The following is a 21,814-nucleotide window of genomic DNA, read 5'->3' as shown; positions in this document are numbered from 1 at the left end:
AAGACTATATAGATTAGCTTACTGTGTCCACAGCAGAGAGAATCAAAATATTAGAGATCATCCTAGAGAGTTGGTTTATGTTTTGTATCTATATCTAATGGCAAAATAACCCCCATCACCAATAACCTGTTATGCAAGAAACTTGCTATACATTGTTAGCCTTTGTCATCTATTGTGTTGAAAGATACGTTTATCCTGTCTTGTTTACTAAAGGGTTAAGTGACACAAATTCCTTCAGGCTTATGAGGTTTGAAGTACCTTTGCTTTAAGCAGTTAATCTAGTTACATAATTATAACATAATTGAGACAATATGCCCCTGTGCAGACCTGCTCCAGCTATCCCTGTACATCAGTCGACTGCGCTATTGATTCCGTCGAAAAAACGGAGACCTGCTGGAACGGTGACAAACGGAAACCATTAGCAATGTTTCCGTCACCATTGATATCAATGGTGATGCAAATGGAAGCTGTGGTTTCCGTCTGACGTTCTGTTGCGGGGTTCCACGAGGGAAACCTCCGACGGAACCCCGAAACGGAAAGCCAATGCTGATGTGAACCGGCCCAAAGATGCAAAGAAAGAAAATGGATGCATTAAAAATGGAGTCTAACTGTTGACAATCTGACACAAACGGAAAGTCAGTTTTTTTTGATGGATCCGCAAACTCATCAGTCAAAAAAAAACAACATATTTTACCTTCCGTTGCATTCAGTCTGGCATCCATCAGTCTGTCCGTTTTTGTTTTTTTATTTCAACGGATCCGCTAAAACTGATGCCACAACGCAGATGTGAACGAAGCCTAGGGCCGGATTCACATGAGCGTGTTTGGTCCGTGATATACGGTCCGTACATTGGCCGCATTTCCCGGACCGAACACACTGCAGGGAGCCGGGCTCCTAGCATCATAGTTATCTATGACGCTAGGTGTCACTGCCTCGCTGCGGGAAAACTGTCCCGGACAGTAGTTCCGCGGAGAGGCAGTGACACCTATCGTCATAGATAACGATGATGCTAGGAGCCCGGCTCCCTGCAGTGTGTTTGGTCCGGAAAATGCGGCTGATATATGGACCGTATATCACGGACAGAACACGCTTGTGTTAATCCGGTCTAATACAGAAAGTATATTAGAAAATTGCATAACTTTTCATTATAAAAAAAAACAAAAAACATTAATTTTCTGAAACCGGACAACCCATTTTAAAGAAGCACTCCAGTTAATTCTTTTTTGATGACCCCCCATTTTATCATGTGAAGAAATTTTGTGTAATAAATCGTAGCCGCTCTATTCCGGCACATCTGGGGTCACGTGGTAAACATTTTGACTTTCTGAATCCTAGAAATCGGAAGTCAGTGTCTCAATTCAAGTCTATGATACTCACATCGTGGAATGAAGATCACGTAACCCACAGGCGGCCTGGGGTGGAGCGAATACTGTTAAAATAGAAAATCCGGTAAGTCAATACACAAAATTACACTTCATTTCACTACATGTTAAATTGGGGGAAGCGGGAATAATTCACTGGAGTGCTTCTTTAAGGACTAGTTAGTCAGTCAGTCAATTTGAATTGCGTAACCTGTGCTGTGTTTTGGGGTTGGTATCCTACACTACACATTTACGAGAATGCACTGAGCTGTTCAATGATGTAGGATGCTCATGGCATATAATGGGGAGCGATCAGACAATGATCTTTCCTTTCTGCTGTTACTTCCTTTTTTGCAGGTGGGTAAGTACAAGGATTTTACTTGTCAGGCCCTGGTCCACTGGGATGAAAAGGGACTTCTAGCCGCAAAATCGAGGTCTTTTGCAAACCAATATGTGATGCAAAATGACTGGTTTAACTTGTCCCACATGTTGGGAAAAGTTGCACACAATAAAAAAAATCCATATGAAATGTCTACAACTAAACTATGAATGCTGTTAATCTGTATGTTCACGTTAAAAGGATTCCTTTTTTCAATGCTAGGTCAGAAGGGTTATTTTTTTTTATTTTTTATCTAGCACTAGGTCCCTACTTCTTGAGGAAAGGTGTGTGTGTATCCTGTCTACACACACAGCAAATGGAAAAAGCTTAGAGGACGGAGCGCATGACTGACTTTGTGTTTTCTTTGGTTAGGTCGTGCATTAGACGTTGGGAAAAAGACTGTCAAACAGCAGCAGTTTGGTAAAGGTGGATTCATTTACTTTGGCCTTTAACACTGCAGTGTGAAGATTTTGTCACTGCCTTGCGGTTCTCTAGTTTTCGGAAGGGGAGAGCAATCTGCTTTAGGCCAACATCACACATGTAGTCTTGATGCAGTTTTTTTGCTCCATTTTTTTAGCCAAAACCAGAAGTAGATTCAAAAGAAAGAAAAGTTATAATGAAAAGACTAAAGCATCTCCTTTCTTTTGTGTCCACTTCTGTGATTGGCTCAAAAAACAGCACCAAAAATTGCATCAAAATTGTGTGTTTGATCCTGGTTTAAGTAAGGCCTTCTTCGCACACACATTTTTTTTCCTGCCAATTTAAAGTGCATCAAAAACGCTAGCAATGTTAAAATGTAACATGTGTTTCTTTAAGGTATTTTTAGTGGCGTTTTTCATTTGGTGTCATTTACACATGCTTTTTTTTTTTACCCTTTTTGAAGCCCTATAGAGAATCATATGGGAAAAACACCATAAGTAGAGCATGCTGCATTTAAAAGAAAATAACACCACTGACCACAAAATTCTCCCAAAAAATGTCACAAACCAAAACGCAGAATGTGGTGCATTCTATAGTTTATTATAGACTTTATTGTAACATCTGGCTGCATTTAAAAAAAAAAACGCAACCAACAAACGCTGCAAAAATGCTGTCTAAAACGCAGCAAAACGCTGTGCGTGAATCCAGCCTTGGAAAAGGATTACACTTTAAAAAGCCTATCCACTTTTCACCAGTAACGGCAGCTCACCCGGAACTGGATAAACTGTATGTCACTTTCTTTCTATAAGCAGTAGCAGCATTGCTCTCCTTTTTCTAACCAAAAATGTTTAGATAGGGTCCCCGACAGACCTTGATGTGACCCTGATTCCAATAAAATACAAGTTTCAGTATGCATAGGAAGTGTGTGTGTGTCATGTAATGCTCGCAGGCCCTTTACATCTGGAAATTGTTTACAGTTGTTTATAGTTAGAGGCTGTTCACATCTGCATTGGAGGCTCCGTTAGGGGCCTCTATCATAGATTATGTTGTTTTTGCCGGACGAAATAGCACCGCATGCTGCACTATTATCGCCGGCAAAATGATGGCAACCATGTCAGAGACACGACAGAACCCATTCGAGAGAATGGGTTGCGTCGGGTGCAATGGTTTTAGTCAGGCAACGCATCCCCAGCTTCCAGTATTTTTGTTGTTCTGCTGCTATGACTGAGGAGAGCAGCGGAAACACGAAAGAAGATGTCAACCCGGCCTTAATAGTTTTGTGTTATTAATGAGATTAAGATTTTAAACATATATTTATATCAGAAGTACAGAAAACATCTTTATATTGAAATACAATTGTTTAAAGAGGAATAATTAGTCTGTTTGCTCTGTAGTAGGGGGTTTCGAAGTATTTATAAACCATGAATTTAGCTCTGTGAATAGATCAACGGCCTTTCCATTAGGTTTTCCATTATTCTGTTGTGTCAACAGAACAGGATAATGAGGGAACCGAAAAGCAGGAGTCATTGCATGATGGTGACCAACGGCACCAGACGGAACTCATTGACTTTAGTGTTTTCGTCACAATTATTTTTATTTTGGTGGACAAAATTGCGCTGCAGCAAAGATGACAGAATCTGTGATGTAGTGTCCAATCAGAGCCTTCGACGCAGATGTGAACAGAGCATTAAAAAGAGTGGCGTGCCAATGGCCACACTCTTCTAAAGTCTGTTCACAACATAAACATGGCCTAGTATTCTTACTACAGAAGACTACCAGATGGCATGAAGTACAGACCACACTTTGATTATCTATAATAGTAGACCTTTCTGGATGCTGCTATACAATTGAGTTTTGATTGGAACTTAAAATAGCCCAGAAACCGTACTGATAAGCTATAACCGAAACTGTTTACTGGAAAATTAGCAAAATTATAAAATAAAAATGACCCACATTTTGTTGTCTTTGTGTTTTTTATTAACCTTTGTTGTGCTCTAGGCCATAGTGCCTCAGGTAAACAATTCAACACTTTTGGTTTTTTAGTGACTTTATACTCTCTCATATTTTCCTCTAGCTTAGGCCCCATGCACACGACCGTAGTTTTCATCCGTAATTACGGATCAGGTATTTACGGATGAAATTGCGGACCCTTTCATTTCTATAGGCCACAAACACATTTCCTTATATTTACGGATGTGTGGCCGGGCCGTAGAAATGATCTGCAAAATATAGAACATGTCCTATTCTTGTCCACGTGTTATAGAATCACTAGTTGAGCAATTCCCAGAGTGAAAGTTGATGGAATTGCTATGTGAGTGATTCCCCAAAATGTAGCTGGAGACAGTCTGGAACAAGCATCCAAGTAAATCTCCTACCTCAAATCCGTCACAACTCTGATCAGCAGAATCTAAGGCTCCTCTATGGTTTTCGCTAAAGCCCACCGCAAGGCAGGTTGGAATTGGCTGCATAGAACCCAGGTTGGTTTAACAGAGTTCGGTATTGGACAAGAGGTGCAATGCAGGCAAAACCAGAACAGATAACAAGGCAGCCAGAGGGAAAACAGCCCAAATCACAAAGCTAGAGGATATCCAGAATTGCTAAAGTCAAAACCAGCCGGGAGCAGAATGTGTAAATCCGTAAGCAAAGCGTAAATCCAAAGACAAGCCAAGGTTCAGTTTCAAAAGTCCAAATAGTCAAAGGTACAGGGTATAATCATGAGCTTGATCAAACATATGCAAACAAGGAGAATCACAAGCAAAGAAGACAGAACTAACCCAGATTTAAATACTCCAACCTTCAATCTGATAGGAAGAAAGACAGAGAAGTGAGATAGGCTATGCAACTAAAACCAGAGCCGCCCAGAAGCTAGACTAGTAGTCATGGCAATCTTAAAGGGACGGAGGTTTCCTAACACCACAATTGCATCACAGACTCGCCCATAGAAGCGGATGGCTACAGATGTGCATTCGTATTTGAGGATCCGCATTTGCGCACAGTAAAAACCCTTATGGTTGTGTGTATGAGGTCTTATTAAGTTCCAACAATGTAAGCCTTTTAGAGGACTCAAAACTTATAGTCAGCACTATGTGGGTGTGCTACATTAGTTGCATTTATACCCTCCAAAATACCAGACTTGATCCTGTGTGTGAGGGAAAATTATTACCCGTTATTTCCCTAACTTTTACCATTTATTCTCAGAGTACAGGCCGGGGCGCCAGGTAGTTGTAGTCATTCAAAATAAAAATGTTAGCTGTTGGGAGAATGTGTCTCTTCCAGTAAAACTAGCAGAACCCCTTTTCCAGTACAATGTGTGTCTCACATGGAAAGTTTAGCTTCACCTTTGGTGATCATATTAGGGAACTCCTTAGAGAGCAATTCTCCAATCTAGTGTTATTATCTATCAGACTTGTGTTCTGATGATATACCAGGGGCCGGGAATGTCAAATCTATGAACGGACAACAGGCAACTCTGAATGTGTATTATCAAAATTCTTCCAGTGCTAAGGAATGATTGAAAAGAGTGTTTTAATAATTGATATTGATATTTAAGCAATTCCTCAATATATTCTGGTAGGCTCGCTGAAGGTGGAGGTCATTTAAAAAATCTGTTTGGAGACAGGATGTTCTACCTGCCAAAGATTTAGGTCCATTTCTTTTCTGTAAATAAGGACTGTTGGTACGTAACCACGTGTTAGGGCAGTGTATATCAAGTAGCAATATTTGGTGTGGCTTTCACTAATACATTTTCTTTAATTAATGCTGTGTGTGCTCATATTAAAATGTACAGATCTGAATGTTGATAAAAAAAAACAGTTTGTACCTATGCCGTTAGACAAGCCGAGTTTTACTTCTTCCAGATTCAGAATATCTTATCTAACAAATCAACATCTTGAAGAAAAACTTTGTACTCTGTGAAATATACTTAGACAGATGGGTCTGAACCTCCTCAGTATAAGTAAATGGAAAAAAAGCTTCTTCCTGTTACAGCAGCTAAAAAAAATATTTATCTCTATGCTGCAGCTGAGTTGCTGGGATATATACCATCTGCTCAGTGCTCGTATAAAATGTCACCGCATAAAGAGCAAACTTATAAAAATGGAAATTGTTAAATAGGTTAAAAATATAACATAATCAAAAAACTTCCTGTCAATGCCCATTTTGAACATTTCCGCTGGAAGTAAATATCACACGCCCTAAGGCCCCATTCACGTCACGTTTTTCCCCTACGTTTAGCCTGTATGCCAGGAAAGCTCCTGATGTACACGCTAAACATGTCCATAAGTCTCCATTAACCTGATGGGGGCCAAAAGAACGTTCTTTTGTTCTCCGTCAGACTTGTAAAGTTTTTTTTATAGGTATTCAATAGAGTAGTAGAGTATGCTTACTCATACTACGGATAAAGTATAACGCACAGTGTATGTTTTTCTTTTACATAGGTGTTTGTGGGTGGTGTATGCTTCTGTATGGCGCACGTCATAGGCATCCGTTAAATGTGCTTTTCATGACAAATACGACAAAACTGATGCCATAATAGTCTATCAGTGATGGATGCCACTATCAGGCATTTGTCACAGCCAATGTTTAATATATTCGTCGGAAGCTTTCCAAAGGTATCCAAACATATCCTATGACGTACCCATAGGTTTGTATGGGTCAGACGTTTTCCAAGAGTGTCTTTTTGGCATACGATTAACCGGTAAATATCTGAAAACTATTATTAATTTTTTATTACATAGAAAAAACAAAGATTTTGAATATTTCAAACAGTAAAACAACCCAAATACTCATGACTGTTTGTTTTTAATGGCTATCATTTTTTTTTTATTTTTTTTAATCGATATAACTCTGGATGAAAGTTGAGTAGTATATAAGTTTGCTCTGGATAAGCATACACATGGAAATGGCTTTTTATTCATTTGTTTCTAATACATCACTACAGACATTTAATCATCTAAAGTTATCTTAATATTTTTACATGGAACATAGATTATTAATTTCCTTTTCTTATTACCTGGTAGATGTCCTAAAATAATAACATCTGTTTTATGAAGCATATTGGATTAATATGTTTTAAGATTATTTTATTGTGTAAATATGTACTATGTGCAAAGGGCTTTCATTGAAAGCACCTCTTAGGCTTCGTTCACATCTGCGTCGGGGGAACCCATGAACGGAAACCGCCTGGAAGCCATAGCTTTCCGTCTGTATTACCATTGATTTCAATGGTAATGTTTCCGTTGCTAATGGTTTCCGTTCGTCTCCGTTCCGTAAGTTTTCAGTTTTTCAAGTTTCAATGCCATACACATGCCATCTATAAGTTCCAGCTACAAACCCACCCATCCACTGTAAAAATACATTGTCTTTCATTCACAGTGAAGCTACATGTCCCCATATAAAGTGCAGCAACTTTCCCCACATATACAATGAAGCCACATACTCCCGTATGCAGTGAATCCAAATCCCTATTATATAACGTTCAGCCTCTTATTAGCAGTATAAAGGGCAGGGTGGTGATGGAGGGGGGCTTTGTCAGGATCCATACCCCGGAGACTGTGAATTAGTCAGTGCATCACCCACAGCTGTCTCCCCCTACCTTCTGCAGGCAGTCTTGTGGTGCGTAGTGCTGGACCACCCATTCTGGCCACGGTAGGCTGAAAATGTAATGGAGCCGCGAGGGTGCAGATCCTGGAACGGAAGTTGGAAGGCAAAGTTACTGAGTGTATAAAAAAAAGTTTTATGTTTGGCAAAAACCCCTTTAAGTTCCGAATTTTGTAAAGCTAGTTGTGTCAATAGGCTACACCTTTGAAACAAACAATGGGAACTTGTCAAATATTTAAACACACAGGGTATTAAAGGATTGTGTGAACAGTATGTGTCTGCGTTGTACAGTAACATTTTTTGTTTTATGCCGCAAGACTTAGTTTGTTATACACATTGGACTCACATTTTTTTAAAAGGTTTAGTTATCACTATGACAGAGGAGCCCAACAAAGGAGCATGGCCTAGGGTCTGAACTACTACAGCATGCATTCACGTGTCAACATTTACAAGCTGAAAGGGGAAGAAAGAAAACTTTTGTATCTGTTTCAAGGATAGTTTTCACAAATAAAATGGATACACACATTGATTACAGCTCCACACAATGCCTCACGGTAAGGGCTTGTTTAGACCAACGTGTAATACGTCCGTGCAACGCGCGGGATTTTCACGCGTGTTGTACGGACCTATGTTAGTATATGGGGCCGTGCAGACAGTCCGCGATTTTTACGCAGCGTGAGTCCGCTGCGAAAAACTCACGACATGTCCTATATTTTTGCGTTGTTCGCGCATCACGCACCCATTGAAGTCAATAGGTGCGTGAAAATCACGCGCGCCACACGGAAGCACTTCCGTGTGACGCGCGTGATTCGCGCAACAGCTGTCAAAGTTTGAATGTAAACAGAAAAGCACCACGTGCTTTTCTGTTTACAAACATCCAAACGGAGTGTCATAATGATGGCGGCTGCGCGAAAATCACGCAGCCGCGCATCATACGGGGATGACACACGGAGCTGTTAAGTGCCTTTTGCGCACGCAAAACGCCACGTTTTTTGCGTGCGCAAAACGCACATGCTCGTGTAAACCCAGCCTCACTAACATATTTGAAATAAAAATTGGCAAATAATTGACAAAAGACCAAAGCTGTCAAGATATAGAAGTGGAGATGTGTGTATTTTGCTCTTTGTTCCTATTGATTTCTGCGTCCTCAACACAAAAGTAGGATATTTTAATTAATGTGCACATTTGCTTCATTTTTCATTTTAGATGCATTGAAAAACCAACAAAAAGAATGGTTTTGAATGTGGACCTTCCCATTCAGGCAGTTGTCCTAGACCACTGAGAAGGAAAATTGTTCTTGGTAGCAGGGTCACTTTTTGCATTTGGTTTATCTGAAGCTAAACTTAAATTACTAAGACTACAAGAGTCTTATTGCATCTCATCATTGAGGAGTTTTTTCAGGCATAATTCAGAGCGTAGAATAGCCGCATTACACTCCAAAATCCGCCTTGAAAATGTTTGCAAACAGCTTGCCATTAAATTCAAAGGTAAAAAGCTGTGTAGTGCATACGAGGCTTCATTTTACGCCACTGTTTTGTAAAAAAGAAGTGACATGTCACTACTTGAGGTGTTTTTAAGGCAGACTTTAAACATTTCCAATGGACACTCCAAAAGAAACACTGCAAAAACGCTGCGCTGGCTCCCTTCCTCTGCTTGTTTCATAAACTCCGGGCGGGCCCCCCATGGACTGCGGTCACATTCAATAGTAGCTGCATCCTTAGGATGCAGCTACTATTGCACACTATAGCAGAGCAGGGAGGTATTTACTGCTATCTACTGTAGCTCCCTGAAGGAGTGGAATCCTCGTGTGGCCGGGGATTCCGCTCCTGGACGGAGAGCTTGATGTCTCTGTCCATATATGGACAGTGACATCAGGGGCAACTCCTGAAGTGGAATCTCTGTCCACAGCATTGCGCTCTGTCCCCCTGTGGCCAAGGATTCCGCTCCTTCAGGGAGCTACAGTGGCGCTAGCTACAAGGGGGCTGTGTGGCGCTACCTACCGTTTTGAATAGAGTGTCCACTGCTCCATTCCAAAGGGGAAAACGGGAACTTCGTTCTTGTGATCGCTGTGGGTCCCAGCGTTCGGACCCTTTGGATAGGGGATAAATTATTTTTGAGGCACAACCCCTTAAATTCTGGTTATGATAGAATGGTGTTCGCTGCAGTGCACTGTGTTTTTTCTTTCTGCATTTGGGGCTGGGTAGCCGCAGACTGGTCAGTGTGCCCATGCTGACCTCTGTCCACTGCTGAGAGCACCTACTGTGGGTACATGAGCATCCGAAAGAACCGTTCGCAATGGAAGAAGGTGGCCTTGTCAAATGAATCATGTTTTCTTTTACATCATCCTTGGAATCCTGGCTTTCACATGGATGCTACATTGACACGTACCACCTACCTTTATAAAAATTATTGTAGACCAAAAATACCCCTAGTATGACCATAGTATTCATGACCATAGTATTCCCTAATTGCTGTGGCCCCTTTCAGCAGGATAATGCAGGGAGCCACACTGCAGAAATTATTCAGGAATGGTCTGAGGAACATGACAAAGAGTTCAAGGTGTTGATTTGGCCTCCAAATTCCCCAGATTTATTTCCATCCGATCGAGCATCTGTGAGACATTGTGGAAAAACAAGTCTGAACCGTAGAGGCCCTACCTCGCAACTTACAGGACTTAAAGGATCTGCTGCTAATTTCTTGATGGCAGATACTACAGGACACCTTTGGAGGTCTTGTGGAGTCCATGCCTCGGAGTCAGAGCTGTTTTATCAGCATGAGGGGGACTTACACAATATTAGGCAGGTGGTTTTAATGTTGTGGCTAATCGGTGTATGATAAATAAGGCAGTGATCACAGGAGCAGTTACATATCAGTAACGCCATTGAAGAAAATTGCAATCAGTCTCTCCCCAGACTGAAATGGCTGACAACAGGGAACAATAGTGTGGATCAAGTGTAGATAAGACTTTAGGTTTATTGAGGGAAACAATGTAGCTGACTCCGGATAATACAAATCTGTAAATGAATCACAATGGGCATTGATATTATATGTATGTTGTGAAACATTATAGACAAAAAGCTGAGCTGTAATGGTGCTGTTTTTGTAACCTTTTCTATGCCAGACTTCAAAAACAGACACTGCTGGATCCTTTCCAGCAATTGTTCACTATAGCTATAAGGAAACTGGACAGTCACATGGTTTGTGAAATCTATATTAGCACACGGATTGTCATTATAGTGTGTCCACAAAGGGTTTTGTCACAATGTATTTTTCTGGCTGTGCCCACAGGCTATGATGAGTAAAAGGGTTACTGGAATTATTGGTGAAAGTGGTAGGACAGGTAGACGCTCCCATTTGAAGTTTATTACTGCACCGCAGATGTCTCAAAATCTGAGATCTGTTAAAGTCTTGTGTCTATTATAAAGCACCCTATGTGACTTTTACTGAATTCTTGGGTCTACCTGAGATAATTTTCCGTACAAACATTCCAGATGACCTTGGAATTAGACAAATGACCTCTGCTTTGTTCCAACCACAAGCTTTATGCTCCATGTTTACACAGTTTTTGTTTTTTCTCTAAAACACCACGTCCTGGTCTTTCGGTGTTTGCTTTTCCCGTGCCCTTACTTTGAAAGAGCTGATATCACCACATGCAGTTACCTTAGCAGAATATGCCAGCACCATTGGAACAAGCAGGATTCTGTAGCTTTCTTTGGAACGTGTACTGACGAGTAAATATCCGCCCCCATGGTACACATTCACTTGCCATATGTCATGTTGATCTAAATCTAGAAAGAATCTTTATTTTGTCTGTGCAGTAACCAGTCTAGTTTACAACTCTTGTTTTCTTCACAGGAAAAACGTTGATGTCTGGAATGGACCCTAAACCCTATTACTGGAGACAATGAGGACCACTGTAGTCCGCTTACGTCACTTGGAAACACAGTGACTGCATTGGAGAAAGTGGATGGAAATTATCCTTCATTACTTCTGGATAGCAACTAAATTGAGAAGATGAAGCTGCCAAATTTCCACATGTCCAGCCCCTGCTAAGCCCTGTTCTTCAAAGAGAAATTGTTCCTGCTTATGATCCCTCCATGGTTAAACTTTACCAGTTTTGATTTTAAGTCGTAATTCCCGTTCTGTTTACAATGAAGAATAGCTCGGGCAACATGCTGGACCTCAGCTTCTTGACGGAGGAGGAGTATGAAAAACTCATGAAGGTCCTGCAGAGAGATGATGAGTTACAGAAGAAAGACAGTGACCGCATCAGGTAGGACCCTACATACATAGTTCTCACAATGTTTTACACTATGAAGCAGGACACAACAAGAGATCTTATATCACCAGACAGAAGGTTACACAGGTATCCTGTACCGGATGTTTAAAATGAATGGATTTAACCCTTCATTTGCCCCATGCAAGGTTCATGTGTGCCTCATATGTACATTTTGAAACAGTAATGTATAATAACATGGATTTCTTTAACGTGTCTGTTACTTTAAATTATTGCAGTATGTTCTTTTCATGTGTTCGTAAAAGTAAAATATCCAGCCTTCAGAACTGTCAATTACATATAAGTAAAACTGCTTATGAAGCAGAAGACAACACTAGACGTAGGAATCCTAGTATGCAAAGAGTATTTATCCCATTACAGCCAAGGCAGATTGTATTTCACATTCTGCAGTCTACTGAAAGTGTATGATTTTCAATTAACTAGTTCAGCAATATCCATAAAATTAGAGTGGGTTTCGGTTTATTATTTTGCATCCTTTAAACAATTATACACCAAATCAAGTTACATCAAGATAAAAATATATATATTTTGCTTTGAACTAAATAGCAAAAAAAAAAACAACAACAAAACACTTAAAGATCGTTTAAAGTAATCCTTTGGGAAAAAACTAAAAACGCAGCTTTTTTTTTTATGATGGAAGACGCACACTTCCAAAGTTATACTTGCCTAGTCCCACCTCATTTCTAAGGCCCTGTTTACACTGCGTTTTTTGCAGGCAGAAAAATCTGCCTCAAAATTTCGTCTGGAGATTTGAGGCAGATTTTGACCTGCCTGCATGCCGTTTTCCGCGTTTTTCGATGCCATTGCGCGATGCGGAAAAAAAAAAGACTCATTCTCTGCCTCCCATTGATATCAATTGGAGGTCAAAGACTGAAACGCCCAAAGATAGGGCATGTCGCTCGCGGGGAAAAAAAAGACTTGGGAGGTGTTTTCAGCCGTTTTTTTGGTGCGGTTTCCGACGTGGTTTTTGCGTCACCCCCTAATATCTATGGGGTCTTCAAACAAGTTAGTGATTTTGTGTACAGGTTTGCGGGCAGCTCATGGCAGCCACTGCTCGAGACCTGAACAGATGGTGAAGGAGTTAATACGCATGAAGATCACCATGGATCTCCGGAATGGTGGGTACTGCATTTTCAGAGATTTCGGATGAATAGGTCATCAGCTGTCTGGTAGTGGAGAGCCCCCTTTAATGTAGATATTGTCTGGTATGCATGTCATGGGAACTTTTCATTGTTAGTAAAAATTACCTTTACTTTTATATGGACAGAACCTTTTTTTATAAATAGTGGATAAAAAAATTGTACACTAGATCCTACAATACTAGATCCTAAAATACTGGCTGCTTGAGAGCCGATGAGGAAGCAGTATATGTTTACATCTATCAATCTGGAATACGTATACAAATTATTCAACAAATGTGAGTAAACATTTATGGCCCCTATACTCCTCTACTGCAATCTATACTCTACGCAGATAGGCAAAAACACACAGCTCTGTTTTACTATGTGGTAGAGGGATACTGCTAAATGCGACTTCCACTTTAGTGTGTGTGGGGGGGGGGGTCAGTCATTTTTTACTGGGCCCCAGTAGCATACCTATCAAAGCAGCAAGGCAAGCAACTGCTATAAGCAGTAGTGGGAGGGAGCTTAGCACTAACCTACCACCCCTGCTCGCTATGACACTGCACCACCACCTGAAGATGCCAATGGAGGGGGGGGAGCTCACTGCAAACCGATTGAGTTATTCGCTAACTCCAAATGACTGCATACAGGCAGAATAATATTTCGTATCAGAGCTCCCCTGAAATTTGGACTTTAAAATGGGATGGTGGATGTGTTACTGGATATCATAAAATACACGGACGGCAGTGATATAAAATGCCACCTCTGATTTATTTTATTTTGATAGCCTACTTACTAAAATATAGTAGTGTGTACTATGTCTTCTAGGCCATGTATAATCTAGCCCTCCCTTTGTGAAATTTGGTTCAGGGGAGTTGGTAGATTTGACATCTCTGTTTAATGACGGTTTCTTATAGATCAATGGTAAAGACCAAATTCCAAAAAAGAAAGCTACTTAAAAAAAAACATTTTGACGTGTGTAATATTTGTCCAGATCACTGCCAATATCTTCACTATATATCCGTCATAGTAAGCTACTTCAAATTTATAAAATTGGAACTGGCAAATTCCTCATTGTTCTATACTTTGATATTATACACCATGTTTATTTAGATAAGTATAGAGGAAAGTGGATGCACACAGATATTAAATGAGAGCAACCATCATGTTTATTCTGGATACTGTTAAATAGATTTTTTTTAAATTATTATTTAGACGTCTTCAGGGATCGTTGAAAGATGGAAAAAAGAAGAAATTTGTGACCGGAGAGTGGTTTCAGGACGTCAAGTCTCGTCGTTTTCAGGAAGACTTACAAGGCTCTGACTTGCTTAGGGCATCAATTCGGAAAAAGCGGAATCCTACTCAAAGTGCTTTTAAAGATGGCAAGTGTAACAGATTATCATATAGTGTCAAGTTTAGATATTGTTTTTACTTTATAAGATGTAATTATTTTTTTACATTGATCATTTGCTCGATAGTCTTGTTTTTAATATTTTTTTTTATCCTATTCTGGACATATCTATGCATTGGATATATTTGATGTTCAGTCCTGGAGGTCTTGGTGATTTTGAGTGTTTTCTTGTAGTGTAATATAAATGTAAATGACAGATTTATTTTGTAACTGATAGAAAGTTTTTTTTGTAAGTCTTTTCAAATCACAAATTCATGAAAAGCAGTGGGAAAACCAATAGGTAAATCCTAAGAAACTACTCTAAGAATGTTCGCAATGGAACTATAGTGAATAAAGGGGTAGGATTAGAGAAAAAGGTCTGTTTCTTTTCCAGAAACCACGCCACTCTTACCCATAGGCTGTGTACTGGTATTGGAGCTCAGCCTTATTTACTTTCATGTGGACAAGCTGCAGTACAAAACATAGCCCATGGGTAAGAGTGGTATTGTTTCTGGGAAAAGAAGCTGACCATTTTCTTTAATCTCAGACAACCCCTTAAACGGAGACATGACAGCTATGATTCATTTTAAAACGGATCACAACAAATCCCAATGAATCCCATTAAATTATAATGAAATCCATTGGGTATACGTTGGGGTTCCAGTGTTTTTGACAGCTAGAAAAGCTCTATAGACTAGGCTTTTTTCCAACCGTTAAAAAGCAATGGAACATCCAAAAGAACAGAAAAAATGCTAGTGTGAAAAAGCCTTATTCTGCCCTTTAACGAGGCTTTGTTTTATGTTTTTTTTTTAACCTACAAAAATTATGTTTAAAGGAGACAAACCGTAACAAGATAAATCTGGATACCTAAAAGAGGGTCATTCAATGTACACACCTGTATAACAGAATGTATGAGCCATGTTTACTACAAACAGTAAATGATCACCTTGAAAATGCTATATACACCATTCCGCCATAACATTAAAACTACTGACAGGTGAAGTGAATAACACTGATCATATATTTTACAATGACAAGGGGTGGGATATATTAGGCAGCAAGTGAACAGTACGTTCTTGCAGTTGATGTGTTGGAAGCAGGAAAAATAGGCTAGCGTAAGGATCTGGGTGACTTTGACAAGGACCAAATTGTGATGGCTAGATCACTGGATTAGAGCATCTTCAAAACGGCACGTCTTGTGGTTAGTACCTCCAAAAGTGACCCTTATAAGGACTACAGTTGAACCAGTGACAGGCTCTATGATGCTGATAGCTACAGTTTATTTTTTTTCCAAAAACGTTTATTATTTGCAAAGTTGTGTGCATTTTTCTAAATATTCTATTTTGGCTATTCTTGCCAAATGGGAGGTAACTCTTTCTTTTCACTCGGCCGGTGTAATGTTTTCTGTATGACACTGTTCAATCAGCGTCCTACAGTTCTCCTCTTCCCAGCCAAACAACACGGTGTGATTATATAGTATACAGCTTCCATTCCCGACTGTGTTTTTTCAACTGATGATCCCACCGGTTGTTTCACAGCTAGAACTGCGGTGAAAAATTAGAATTGCATCTTTGATATGCCACCAGAACCGCTGTTCTAGGTGTTCACAGCCGGAGATATGGCTATTTGAAGTGATTCCCCTTCCCTCCAGCCTCAGTCTCTCACACGGTGTGAAGCAGCTTCATGCTGATAGGACAGTGTCAGAGGCTGTGAGGAGGCTCCACCTCAGGAGAATCACTGCTGTTGACAGCCACTTGTCTAGTATAGCCTCATTGGCATATTTAGAAAAAAGCTTATAACTTTTAAAATAATAAACTTTTTGGAACACCATTTTCACTAGCATTATCAGAGTGTGACAGCGCCTATTAGATTAGCTAGGAAATTGGGCATTAAAGGATTTGCTGCTAAATTCTTGTCGCCAAATACCACAGGACACCTTGAGGTTTTGTGGAGTCCATGCCTCGACAGTTTAGAGCTGTTATGGTGACATGAGTGGAACCTACACAATATTAGGCAGGTGATTTTATTGTTGTGGCTGATCGGTGTGTATATATAAAACCCTAACCACAGAACAGATAACCTAATCAGTGTATATAGTTGATTACCTTCTGCTTACTTTGGGTACTAGGGGATATATAAGCCATTAGACTGGTCTTATAAGTGATCACTTTATCCAAATAGAAATAGCAGGGTGAAAATTAGACCAATCACAGCGCTGCTGACATCAGACAAGGACACTTTGTTTTTTTTGTTTTTTTTACTGTAAATCATTTTATTGTGGCTACGCGTTTTGATGCCAGACCAGTGTCATTAGGCCATTAATAGGTGAACAATAAGACACAGAATAAATGTTTAAAAGAAAAACCCGCCAGACTCCCTTAGGGCGGGTTCACACATGGCGGAATTTCACTTAAATTCCGCTGCGGACACTCCGCAGCGTTAATCCGCAGCGGAGCCGTTTCTCCATTGACTTTCACTTTAATTTAGCAGTGTTCGTTTACACGATGCGTACAATTCCGCTGCGGAGCATAGGCTGCGGAGCGGAATTTGGTGTCCGCAGCATGCTCTGTCTGTTGCGGAGCAGTGGCGGACTCATGGCGGAATTTCTCCATTGACTTCAATGGAGATTCAAAGTTCCGCAATGAAGTCCGCAGCTGTCATGCACATGTCATGTGTGCTGCGGATGCGTCTTGCTTTTTTAACTTGACATTTCTTCATTCTGGCTGGACCTATGTATTTCTAGGTCTACAGCCAGACTGAGGAAGTCAATGGGGCTCCCGTAATGACGGGAGCGTTGCTAGGAGACGTCAGTAAATAGTCACTGTCCAGGGTGCTGAAAGAGTTAAGCGATCGGCAGTAACTGTTTCTGCACCCGGGACAGTGACTACCGATCTCAATATACATGTATCTGTAAAAAAATATATAAGTTCATACTTACCGAGAACTCCCTGGGTCTGTCTCCAGTCCGGCCTCCCAGGATGACGATTCAGTGTAAGTGACGGCTGCAGCCAATCACAGGCCAAGCACAGGCTGCAGCGGTCACATGGACTGGCGCGTCATCCAGGGAGGTCGGGCTGGATGCCGAAAGAGGGACGCGTCACCAAGACAACGGCCGGTAAGTATGAAAGTCGTTTACTTTCACTAGGGAAAGTGCTGTCCCTTCTCTCTATCCTGCACTGATAGGGAGAAGGGAAGCACTTTTCCCGCAGTCTGCAGCAGCTAGTCCGCATCAATGTACTGCACATTTTGTGCAGATCCGCTGCAGAATCTGCAACGCAGATTCTGTGCGGCATCGATGCGGACAGTTGCGGAGGAATTCCGCCATGTGTGGTCATGCCCTTAAGGTGTGATGTCATGTTAGGTCAAGAAGTTATGCATAACATCTAAATGAGTGGAGCAATCAGAGCACATAAATTGAAATACTTAAACATTTGTGTTAAAATGTATAAATATACATAAACATAACTGTCATATTAATTATACAAATATTAATGATAAAAAACTATTTAGCACACTACCTCTAATATTTGTTGCCTGCACTTGGATTGTGTATTCTGCACAATAATGCTGTGTGTATATGTTTCTTTTTAGGTTTACACTTTATCTAAAGGCACGTTATCAAGAGTAAAATTAGGTTATTATACAATAACGAAAGACAAGCAATCAAAATGCCCAACAAGGATGCCATTATATTTTTCATGAGTGGTGAAGAGGGGAGGTGCAGAAAAAAATTGCTAAGATGAGAAAATTATTTTTAGCAGAACACATTACAGCAGCTGTTATTTTCATAGAAAATCTCATTAAGTAATCATGAGGAGTGCACTGATTTATTTTTTTCCCCCATTATGTCTTTTAAGGGGGATAAAAGGCAAATAAATGACCCAATCAAACCCCCACGCTTCCAAAAATAATAATAATTAAATTAGGGCTAATTTTTTTTTTCTGCAGCAGAAAATTGTGCAAAAATGTACCTGTCGCCATTCCTCTTCAATAAAATAAACCGTGTACAGGACTTCCAGACAAGTCTTCAGTTTATAAATAAATGTAGGAGAGATCTGAACTTCCTGCTGTCAAATCCGATAATGCAACGGGCATAAAGGAGTCCATTTAACTTGTCATGGGCAAAATTTTAGTGGCCAAATTTCAAGGTGTCTCGCCATTCTCTTCTGGAAAATAAAGATGTAGTATTTCTTATTCGGGTACTCTGCAGGATTGTACAACAAGGATAAGCTGCTGCATAGCAGAAATGGGACCACTTAACTACCACAACCACCATCCCTCTTCTTCTAGTGTTTGGAGGCGTAACTTGAAGCTTCTGGGCCCCAATGCAAATTTGTAACAGAGCCCCAACTACGATGTGTAATTTATAGTACTGGTCTTCTCATATGATTATTGGGCCCCCTCAATCTCCTGGGCTCCTTACAAGCCTCATAATGTTGCTATGCCTGTGGAAAGAGGGAGCGCTGCTTTGAACAATCCCTACTTTCTAGAAATGTCCTTGGACAATAGGCTGATCACAAGGTGTCCCCCTACTGAGAGCCCCCCCCCCCCAGCAATCATCTGTTATCTGTGGGGAAATCTGGCAGTAAGTGTTCAATTTCCTGTAGCGCCAACACATGGTAAATTAAACATTTACACAGAACCCATATAAATAAATGGGTTGTCTGTGTAATGCAAGACAGGGCAGGTCCTCCTTCACCTCAGCCAAGAGATTACAATCCTGAACAGGGGACCCCCTCTACTCACTCATTTAGAATAGAATTCACTAATAGGGTATATAAAGATGTTTTTTTTAACTAAACACCACTTATGGAAGGGGGATTTCGTCAAAATCTGAGCAGAAGATCCAATAACAGCTGCAGGGGCTGTAACTGGAGTATGTGCACCCTTGATATAATTCCTTCTCTAGTTCTACAGTGTTTGTTTAATGCTATCTATTCATTGCCGTATACCCAACAACTAAATGCCCTCAGAAAAAGTGCCACAAAGAGTACCAGTTTTAGTTTCAATTCCTTTCCAGTAATAGCTCCCAGTTCAGACTGGGCCTCCGCCAATGCAAACAGTACCTTGCTGCTATACTATATTTGTGAGCCTCCTCCCATGTTTGCCCATATCAGATAACTTTCTCACTGAACAGGAAGTTGTTAAACCAAAGTCCTGGAGTGGATTAGCTTCAGTGGTTACATGTCAGGCTCTGTTGGTATCCGTATAACAAGCTGACAAAAGTGCTGACCTATTGACCCATAGGGCGCAATAATATTTCTGTTATTCTGCAATTTATAAATATGTTCAGTACACTCTCGGTAAATACTTGTATTCTGCATTTCTCAGCTTTTTTCACATGGTTTTTGCAGTGGCGGACACAGACAGCTGAGGGCCCCTGTGCAAGAACCGTATAAGGGCCCTTTGCTCTCCAATATCTCATCACAGATAGTCCCCTTAAGTCACTCTAACAATCCACCAGTAAGGCCCCATGCACACGACAGCAAAAAACCTCCGTTTTTGCGGACCGCAATGCGGCCGGCCCGAAAATGCGGCTGTCAGTCAGTGGCCGGCCGTGCCCGCAATCGCGGGCCGTGATTGCGGGCACGGTCGTGTGCATGGGGCCTAATTGTTAGCCATAAAATGCATCATCTCAGCATTTACATGCAAACTAACAGACAAAAGAAGGTTTCTATAAGTGGGCCCCTGTGCAATTGCACAGGCTGTATCAATGGTATGTCCGCCCCTGGGTTTTTGTTTACACGCACAAATCTGACTTTTTCATAGGACTCATAATTCCTTATATATTCGGTCAAAATCTGGTGACTAATCCTCTATACATAATATAGGAACACCGTGACACAGTATATATGTACTCAAGTTGTTAATATTTTTATTAAGAAATTTCTTCGTTATATTTCTTTAAAATAAATTTGTGACCGCCAATATGGCCAAGGATTGTACCTACCATAAAGTCAGCCCATGTGTTTACTATAGGGCCTTTGAAGAGAGCTCCAGTTGGTCCCATCGCCTTTGCTATTGGGTGGTGAATACCCTTGCAGGACTCCCCTACTGTATTATTAGCAAACAAGTGAGTGGGGAATTAGCCTAAAATCTTTTTATGCGGTCCATTGTAAAAACGAGCGCCGATCGTCGAGACAGCTCGTTCGGTAATGTATGGGAACAAACGATTGTTACTACGTCCGTCCCCATACATTTTCATCATGTCTGCAGCACATCTCCCTGTTTACACAGAAAGATGTGCAGTCGACTAGCGACTATTTTATTGGCCGCATAAACAAGCCAATCAGCCGATGAACGAGCGTTCGCTTGTTCATCAGCTGATTGCTGCCCTGTTTACAGAGGGCAATGATTGGGAACAAGCGTTCCTAGGAACGCTTGTTTGCCCAATCATTGGTCTATGTAAAAGGTCCTTAAGGGTCATGGAAAGGGCTTGAAGGGGTAAACGAACACCAGACCCTTTGGTCCTTAGTGGCAAAGCTTGGCACCATAATGGGGGACCCAGTTTGATCTTTATTTCTTTTATGTACACCACTGAATATGGCTTCCATTACAGCTTCCACAGGGGGATGTCACCCAGCTTTCCCAGACTCCTACATGCCTAGCTATGCTGTGATTTACCGCCTGCTTCAATAATGTACCAGCTTTGTAATCCAGGAAAGCTGATTTATCATTGAATTATCAATGTAATAGCCGCTATCAGGGGCGTAGCTAAAGGTTCACGGGCCCCGATGCAAAGGTTCTTCTTGGGCCCCCCCCCAAACTTCTTAGGGCCGATGGCCCGCAGCTATCAGCTGCATCGCTGGGTCTCCTAAGTGATCCAACAATGCAGCACTAGCAGCCAGGGGCATCACTAGGGACTTAAAACATCTGTGGGAAAAGCCCCAATACACATGTGCCCCCCCCCCCAAAAAAAAAAGTGTGCGTGTATGAATATGTGCGTGCATATATATATATATATATATATATATATATATATATATATAAAATGAGACAGCATATCTATAGCACTACGACCCTAAAGCTATGGATACGATTAGATACAGTGGCTTATCAGACAGTAGCACACATTTTAGGATTAGATACAGTGGCTCAACAAACAGGATCACAGATGAGAGGATTAGACACAGTGGCTCAGCAGACAGTATCACTATAAAATTATTATAGTATTTCAATAAAATATTTTATCTATGTCTTTGTATTTGTTTAAACTTTATAACTACCGCCCTAGTAATTGTTGCTGGC

At 40.8% G+C, this 21,814-nt stretch overlaps 1 protein-coding gene across 3 annotated transcripts in view; it reads left to right on the top strand.

The window, feature by feature from the left end:
- Positions 1-21,814, top strand: part of LOC142659550 (synaptotagmin-like protein 2) — a 68,902-nt gene that overhangs the window by 12,929 nt on the left and 34,159 nt on the right. The window contains exons 1-3 of one of the 3 annotated variants that reach the window (XM_075835797.1): positions 11,415-11,508; positions 11,614-12,031; positions 14,392-14,558. In XM_075835797.1, the coding sequence (XP_075691912.1) occupies positions 11,910-12,031; positions 14,392-14,558 (289 nt within the window). In that variant the 5' untranslated portion in view covers positions 11,415-11,508; positions 11,614-11,909. Of the gene's footprint in view, positions 1-11,414; positions 11,509-11,568; positions 12,032-14,391; positions 14,559-21,814 lie in introns of those variants that run through there. The other 2 variants (XM_075835799.1, XM_075835798.1) reach the window with 2 other exon arrangements.

Source organism: Rhinoderma darwinii, chromosome 8 (genome assembly GCF_050947455.1).
Source record: "Rhinoderma darwinii isolate aRhiDar2 chromosome 8, aRhiDar2.hap1, whole genome shotgun sequence".
Classification (NCBI taxonomy): Eukaryota; Metazoa; Chordata; class Amphibia; order Anura; family Rhinodermatidae; genus Rhinoderma; species Rhinoderma darwinii.
Note: the sequence above shows the minus strand (reverse complement) of the source record. Positions and strands in the feature narration are given on the sequence as shown.